The 8,799-nt window shown below is 35.2% G+C and overlaps 1 protein-coding gene across 1 annotated transcript; it reads left to right on the top strand.

The window, feature by feature from the left end:
- Positions 1-350: 350 nt before the first annotated feature.
- On the top strand, positions 351-3,596 carry LOC114734850 (CASP-like protein 4A2). Its single transcript, XM_028922499.1, has 3 exons — positions 351-1,193; positions 2,349-2,484; positions 2,978-3,596. The coding sequence occupies exons 1-3, from the start codon at positions 643-645 to the stop codon at positions 3,170-3,172; spliced, it is 882 nt and encodes a 293-aa protein (XP_028778332.1). The 5' UTR covers positions 351-642; the 3' UTR covers positions 3,173-3,596.
- The last annotated feature ends 5,203 nt before the right edge of the window (positions 3,597-8,799 follow it).

The following is an 8,799-nucleotide window of genomic DNA, read 5'->3' as shown; positions in this document are numbered from 1 at the left end:
GCGTATGGCTTACGTCAAAAATCGAAATCCAAATTCGACTGAACATGGACATCGACCGTCTTCAATATTTACAAAATATAAAAAATAAATTCACATAAACAGGAAAAATTAATTTAACAAAATAAAATTACATGTACAGATATTTTTGTTTAAAGGAAAATTCCTTACTTGGGGAAGCCACCGGATCTAACTGCAAGTATGAGGGAAGCAACAGAATCTGAATCAACTCAGTCAAGTTATCTAGTGCGCACACTCACTACGTTCCTGCCTTCAACTCAGCAGCAACATCATGCCACGTATTAACAATGTTCAAGGGTAACCACAGTGGCCTCATTGTGGCGCGAGATCATTTGTTAGCCTAATCAAAAAACTCTAGTCTTGACACAAACTAAGATTCCCTTTGTTGACGATGATGGAAGAATCGAACCATCGCGGAAATCGCCCACTCTAAATCGCCATGAAGCTCAAGCTTTGTGCTTTTGCTTTTTCTCTTTCTTTTCGCATCACCCAAACAGTCTTCTTTGTATTTAGTAGTTTATTATTCAGTTTCCGTGAAGCCGAATTTGTTTCTCCTGCTTTTAAAATCGACGAACTCAAAGGTATTTAACGGAACCGTTGTTGCAGAAATTTAGTGCTTCAACGATGAAAAAACAATCGTCAAAGAACTCTGAGGCCTCCACTCAGGTGGACTCGCCTCACTCTCCGCTTCGGTTTCAATCGCCTTTGCGATCCGAACAGGGCGACCCGCTTGAGTCACCTGAGTTCCGATCGCCGGAGAACTCGCCGGACAACTCTAAAGCTATTGTAGCCGTCAGCAAAGTCACTCAATGCTCTCCCGCCAGATCCGCCTTGCCTCCTTCGGACCACCAAAAGGCGCCGGAGAACGCACCTCCGGCGAGGTCCTCTGCTCCCATGATGATGGTTAATCGGGCCATGAGGGAGGAGCCTCCCCCGTCAGTGACGAAGGTGGGCCCCGCTAGCGGAGTGGGGCGTGCTGGAGAAGGTGGTCATGTTAGATCGAGGTCGGCGGCGTCGACTCCGGCGTGGTCGAAAAGAGACGAGATGTTGAGGAAGGCGGCGTTAGGGTTTAGGTTGAGTGAGGTGTTGCTTTGCCTGATTTCGTTTTCGGTTATGGCTGCTGATAAAACCCAAGGTTGGAGTGGCGACTCCTTTGATCGCTACAAGGAATACAGGTATTCTTCTCTTCCTTCATTGAAGCTCTAATAGCTAAACTTCTACAATACAAACATTTTCAATTTTTATTTGGGAGTTTGGACTGCTTTGAATGTCAATTTTAATATGAAAAAGAGAGTAAGAAGTCCACGTTTTCCCTTCGCTTGGCTTTTACTATTCTGTTTTAAAGTTCAGATACAGCTGAAGTTATGAAGTCTGACAATATTATGATGCGTCCCACTTTTCTACAAGGTTCCATTATTTACTTCGGACTTCGGTAACATAAACATTTCTATATCCATCGAACTGTCAACCGTTGACCTGCTTCTATCTTCTTGCCCTGTTTATTCCCAATTTCCATGAATTTTGTTCTTTGAAGCCCCCGTACCTCTTTTCCTAATGGAATGGCAGCATACTGTAACTATTTCCTGAAAAATATTTTTGTCCCCTTTCCAAATCTGGTTGTTGATGCTTCTATGCCAATCAGTATGGTTTATAATTAGTAAAGTACTGCTGGACACTACAGTAACTTTGCATTAATTCTACCTTTTAGTTCAAGCAATCTCAGAATTATTATAATTCTACCTTACCTTTTATTTTGAATATTGGGCACTCAATGATCCTGATTCCTGATTTATTTATTTATTTCACTATTTAATTTTTAACAACACTTTTCTACGCATAGGGCCATCTGCTGTTTGTTAGTATACGACTTTCTAGAGACTTACATTAAAGACATTTTACTAATCTAATTCCTCTTGCCCTGCATCTTAGCAGCGTTTGAATGTTAGCAGCTTCTTATGGTGAATTGTTTATAGGAATGCTCAGAGATAATATTTACCCAAATGGTATTTGGACGAACGACAATGACGGTCCCAGATATATGTTTGTTTCAATAGCTAGAATAACCTGCCTTTATTATTCATGTCAGCACCAAAATGCTAGTTGAACTGACAACAGTGATGGTCTTGGATTAATTTTATAGGACTGCTTTGTCCTTGTTGAATCCGTGAATCGCTTGAAACTCCCTAAAACAATGATGTTAAAGATAACAGTAAATAAGGACACCGTAACTGTATTTCCTCCCGCTGCTTCATGTTGAATTCTATGTTTTTATATTTTTCTCTCGCTCTCTTGGTTAGATTTTAATGACAGTAATTCTCATTTTTGGGCAGGTATTGTTTATCTGTGAATGTTATTGCCTTTGTATACTCAGGATTTCAAGCATGTGATCTGGCCTATCAACTAGTCACCGGAAAAAACATGATCAATCACCATCTCCGCTGTCACTTTGATTTCTTCATGGACCAGGCAAGTTAGTGGACTCAAAATATAATCATTAGTTTTAATTATGTCAAATGGTGGCCCTAAAGTTTAAAAATCTTCAGTATGATTACCATACAAGGTTAAGAGTAGCAAGAGAACTAGATAGAAGTGGGAATGTAGAGACCGAAAGAGAGGGAGGAATGAGCTCATCATTTATTGAGCTGTGTACTGCATCAATATCTTATATAAGTGTGAAACAGAACTAACTGACTGACTGCTTTGAGTTAACTGAGTTTTTAACAGAAGACTAACAGAATTTAATTAATAGCAAGCTAAGCTGAGTCTAGAAACTTGTAATAGGATGCTTTACACTAGTATCATTGTACCTCGAGAAGACTTCACAAACAACAAACTATTCTGTCACTGATTTTGAGCCACACCGGTGCCCGTGATTTGCATCACTGAACATTATGAGGTAGAGCGACATTTGAATTTGTGGGAATAACGTTGCTGTGACTTGTGACTTTGTGGTTGACAGGTTCTGGCATATCTTTTAATATCAGCATCATCATCTGCAGCCACCCGAGTTGATGATTGGCAATCAAATTGGGGAAAAGACAAGTTCACAGAGATGGCCAGTGCTTCCGTTGGAATGTCGTTCCTGGCTTTCATTGCTTTTGCCATTAGCTCACTCATCTCCGGCTACATGCTCTGTGCCCGTAGCTCCATTTGAGCCTCCTTCTTGTTGTCTATACGTATCCTCGAGTCTCTGCTTTTTTCTTCTCGTTCCCCAATTAATGTTTAAAGGGAATGGATCGTTCGAGGAAAATGTTCGAGCCCTTTTTTTTTGTTTTTTCCTTACTGTACAGGCACACGCATAAAGTTGCTAAGGTATTGTCTTCTTACAATTGGAAGGTGAAGGAGAAATTCCTGCTTGTTTCGCGTCATTTGTGTCTTTTAGGATAAAGTAATCATTACTTCATCAGAATCTTGATACGAATACAGGTTATATTCCAATCCCCATTACCATAAGGATACCAGAAAGGAGATCATCTTCTCTTTCCATTTGCATTTTGCAGTGCCACTCTGCATCTACGCGAAAGAAAAAGCTTGTAGAAAATGCGCTTTGTTGAATTGCTAAAGATACTGGCAGATATGAATTTTGGTATCTGGTTTCTCGTTCTCAGAAGATTTTTTTTTTTTTCTTTTGGGTGAAATCGTTCTTAGAAGATTGTGAGGGGAGGAGTTTTCTCGTAAAAATTGTGAATTTTTCTATTAATTGATAATTACAGTATGAAAAATCCATGTTTTTTTATACACTTCTTTTAATGCACAAGAAAAAACCATGTTTATGGAGGATTCGTCTGAGAACCTCTTTGGAGATTGACATCAGGCTTCAGCATGAGAGAAAAGGAGCGAGAAGTGACGGTCACTTTGTGAAGTTTGAATCCGAAAACAAGTAGGCTGGGCTGTGTTTTTGGGCCAATATTAACCTATCACGCACACTATGAGGACTTCCACGTCAAAATTTTCAACATTCCAGCAGGGTAGTTTAGCCTAGCGAAGGATGTTATTTCAAACAGGATTTCCTCTTGCAGGAGGAGGATGTGTATGCCTAAAAAAATATTTTCAACATTCCACATATAGGGTGTAGAGATCTTCTTTATCCTTATTGATGATTTGACTTAATCTTATTTGCGTGGTTTTTCTACAGCGGCCAAGCATTTAAAAGAGATCTGGAAAAACACAATTTGCGTATGTAAATTAATGACATAAAAGAGGCTTTGATAAACTCTTGAAACATTAAAATTAAAAATACATAGTTTCTTTTTTTTTAAAATAGGAAAAAAGGGTAGGGCACATATGATAAAATAATAACATAAGGGAGAGAGACGTGGAGAATGAATAGGAGAAATGAGGGAGGGAAGAGAGAGGTAACGTCTCAATCAAAGGAAGCAGAGTTGGAGGAGTTGTGTGTATGTTGGCTCAAATCTTGTGGGCTGTTGGGCCTCTCCCTGACATGCCATCCCTCCCACTTAACCTCTCTGCTTCCTCCTTCCTCTTCACTCATTTCTTCTCTTTTCTATTTTATAACCCCACCTTGTCTTCATTTTCCTTCACTCCACAGCCTCTCATTTTTGTCTCTTGATCCCAGTTTCATCACCAAAGTTATATATGGGTCCCTTCTAAAACAATTATCTACATTTTAGTCCCTTCAACTATGACCCTTTTCAGATTTATGGCCATTTCCCCTTGGTGTGGCATGTTTGGTAGGCGCAAATTGACTTCCTAGAAAAGAGCTCCTTTGATGAAGGAGGGAATGCCGCTTCGCTTCCCTCAACATACAGAAGGAAGCTATTTTCTTATATAGATAGTATTCTATTTAAGAAAAAAAATACAAATTCAAATTTTAAAAAACATATTTATTAGAAAGACTAGAAAGACTGTTGCGAACTTTCATTCTCTTTTACTTTCTTGCCTTTTCTTTCATCAAAATATTATTTCTGGTTTTAATTATAAGACAACATATAAACGAGATCTTATAATTAGAATAGGAGGTAATATATTTTTTCCCTTTAAATGGGCCCTTAATTAAGCATGTAATTGACAAGTTTGGAGGTTGGGATCAAAAACAGTTTCACGTGGTGACCTGCATGAACCCGGCTTTCGTCCTAACTTCTAATAACTAATGTTCACCTTTCAACTAAGCGACAAATATTGTTTACCCTCTTCTCTTTCTCTCAACTCTGAACTCAACCCAGGCCCCCCCGTGACCTCCTTTTTCTATCCTTTTCTGCAATCTTTTCACTTTGTTCATCATGTTTCTTCCAAGCCCTCCCATTTTTCCATAGTACGGATAAAGCCATCACATGATTTTCTAATCCCAATGTTGTTTGGGTGGGCCAAATGTACTGTTTTTTTTTTTTCTCTCCAAAACATAGGTATCATTCTATTCAAGACAATTCTATTCGAAGTATTATCAGGTACTAAGAGTTGACACCTCTCCCAATGAGGACTCAAACTTTGATTTGTCACGTTATAAGGAACTAGTCCCTTCCGCTAAACTCCATCCCTGTTGGTCAAATGTACTGTATTTAAATCTAATAAGATCCCAAGTTCTTAAATTGTAATTTTCTCAAAAAAGAAATCCAAAATGTTTTTAACCAGACGCCAAACATGATTAAGGTACCGCGAAGGGGTTCATTAAGTGATATAATTAACAATAATTGAGTTCAAGCGCCAATATTGTAATGACACGCGGCGTTTAACGTGTCTTTTATTGCCTGTGCTTTGTATTTTAAGATTGCACGAAATCTCTTTGGAATTACTTAGGGACAAAAGAAAAATGAGCCCACGACATCCATTCAGGTGACTTTATGATTATTGGAGAAAAATCAATATGACCTTTGATGACTACTTAATTTCCAACTACGTCACTTCATTTTTTTATTATTTGTTAATTTTCCCCCCATGCCTTACGAAAATAATGGCATTCATTGGAAGATTCAGTTTGATATCATTATCACCTATAAAATTAATATGTTATATTTTTTTTAAAAAAAATTAACACGCTTTTAATTTATGATAAGCGTGTAAAATTATTAAATTTAATAGAGATAAGGGCATTGCTTTTTTGCATATAAAGGTTGAACATCTGTAAGGATTAATCTGTGAAAGGTGGGTATTTTATTTTTTTTAGTGAAAATTAGTAAATTATTTTTCAGATTAATCTCTACAAGTTAGGATTTTTTTTTAAAAAAAATCTCTGCTTCTATAAAAAAATTGAGATAATCCTCTGAAATAAATTTAAAAAAAGATTAAGAGAATGAAGAAAATAATAAAAATCAATATGTTAATGAGTTATCTCATAAGATCTTCCGATAAATTCAATAAATAATGACATGCTGATATCCAAAGTTTATCCAAATACTTAAAAATAGATAAAATCCATCAAATTTAAGCACTCCCATCATTTAAATATATGGTCTTGTAAAAATTAAACCGTAGTAGCTCTAGGTTCTTCATAGAGAGAAAACAACAGAGCAATAAAATAGGAAGAGGGTGTCCCTAGCAGAAGAATAAGTGATAGATCCTTTTGAAAAAAAACAAGGGGCATTTCCAGAAGGGAAGGCCAAGAGTCAAAGAAAATTATAAAGGTGCATAATTAATCCTCTTTAATTTTTTTTCTTGTGTTTAATTCAGGTTTCCTTCTGCAACAATGTTTTTTCTTTTAATTTTATCTTGATTTACATGCTCGTTTTATTATTTATTAAAGGTTTGAACTCACAATCTCACTTTAAAAAAAGATTTAATAAATATGTTTGTTGCCAGTTGAATTGCAAGATACAACATTAATTCTTTATATTTCTTAGTTTCTTGACTTCATACGGTTGCATTCCATTCCAGTAAATGGTTGTTAGTTTTTTTCCTTATAATCATGAATTGATAATATGGATTTTGAAAATAACATTTTTGTTTTTGGGGGGGGGGGAGGAATGAATTTTTTTGGGGAAAAAAAAGAAAGAAGGAAGGTTCATTGGGCTTACGATTTAAAGCCTATGCAGCATCAGACTCCATTGTTGCATCTTAGGCTGATTGGATACCGTTTGGGTTCACAAGGTTTCGCTACAACATAATAAAATCTCCAACAAAAGCACATATTTCCAAAATTAATATCCTTTGTACAAAGCAAAGGCTGTATCAAATTTTACATCTTCCTCTGTTTTACGTTTAAGAAAAAGTAGATATGTGATATGTCAACTAAAAAGTCTTGAAAAAATATGTTTCTAAAGAAAAAAAAATAAGTATTTTATTCCAACTGTGTGTACTTTGATCTATAATATAAGGTATGTAAGTGTTTGCTCTTTGAAAATAAATACTTTTTTATATTATTAAGGGAAATTATAATTTTTGAAATACTGATCTTGCTCAGTTATCTTAGGGAAACCTTTTTTTTTTTTTAAACTGAATCCAGTTTTATTTGGAGACCACCTTTTTATCGAGAATTGGTTTTCTAAATTTATTACAATTTTAGGGGATAACTCCATTTTTTAATCTCATCATGCCTAACTGAAATATTCTTATTTATTCTGACTTTAAAAGTGAGTTTATGATATATACAACATAAAAATATAATTTTATGCTGTATGCGTTAACAATAAGAAAGGATTGAAAGGTGTGGAAGTCCTCATGACCCAGTGAAACCATGTTTTCCTTTTGTGGTGTAAGGTTCGATCTGCAGTTCTGAATCTCTCTTGTTTTCTTTCCATCCTCTTTCTTTTTTAACTATTAGATTAATATATTTTAACAGCTGAGATTTTAATTTTTATAAACTATTTATAAAAACAATTTTAAAAATATTTATTACATTTGTAAATCATTAGAATTAAATTTTAATAGAGTTTGTAATTTATTATGCATTTATTTTTATAATTTAATAATTTTCTAATAGTTAAAAAAAAGAAAAGAATGAGAAGAAAAGATGAGAGGTTGCGAGCCAGGTTCCATCTATATCACAAGTAGCTTGCCCTGTCAGGTCAAAATAAATAATAATAATAATTAATTAATTAAGAATAAGGAATTGAAAGATGAGTAGATAGATGTGGGGGGCACGTGGGGGGTGAGAGATGCGGTTAGATGAAGGCGTTCGCGTTGGAGTTTGACATTTAAGGGTATTTTTGAGATATAAAACCAAATTTTAAAAGTGTTTTAAATAAACATATAATGGAATTTGTTTTGACTTATGAAAAAGTTTTTTTTAAAAATATTTTTAGAGTTAGGCAAATATCCCTTAATTTGTGACACTTTGATATTATAATTAAAAAATAAAAAATAATAGTATTATGCTACCACAATTTTTACTATATAAATTTCATTTTGAATTTAAACACTTCAATCAATTTTATTTCTCATATTTATTTTTTTAAGTAGTGTTTATAATAATAGTAAGTCTAACAAACATATTTGATTAGCAAGGATATTTAAAAAAGACACATATATTTATTACAAATAACTAACTAACTAATTTTTTTTATTTTAAAACTTTCTAATTTTAAAAATAAAATGAAATTATTGGGATTCATAAATTAATTTTTTTAATAAAAAAGTGAAAAAAAAAAAAAAGGGAACGACACTTCCCAAGAAGAGAGAGGACATGAAGAGGGCCATAGGAGAGTGTGGGGAGCCCTTGAAATAAAATAACGGGGCTGCTGGTCCAGTGAAGACCGTATACGGAAGAGGACCATACGGCTTGTCCGACACTTCCCACGGATACCAACATCCCACTCTGGGCCCCACTCCCCCCTGATTCTTCCGTTATTACTCTCTCACCCCTCCCGAAATTTCCCCATTTCTCAACTT

Source organism: Neltuma alba, unplaced genomic scaffold, assembly GCF_004799145.2.
Source record: "Neltuma alba isolate B1F8T4 unplaced genomic scaffold, ASM479914v2 tig00013149_pilon, whole genome shotgun sequence".
In the NCBI taxonomy this organism is placed as follows: Eukaryota; Viridiplantae; Streptophyta; class Magnoliopsida; order Fabales; family Fabaceae; genus Neltuma; species Neltuma alba.
This window is presented reverse-complemented; position numbering and strand designations above follow the sequence as displayed.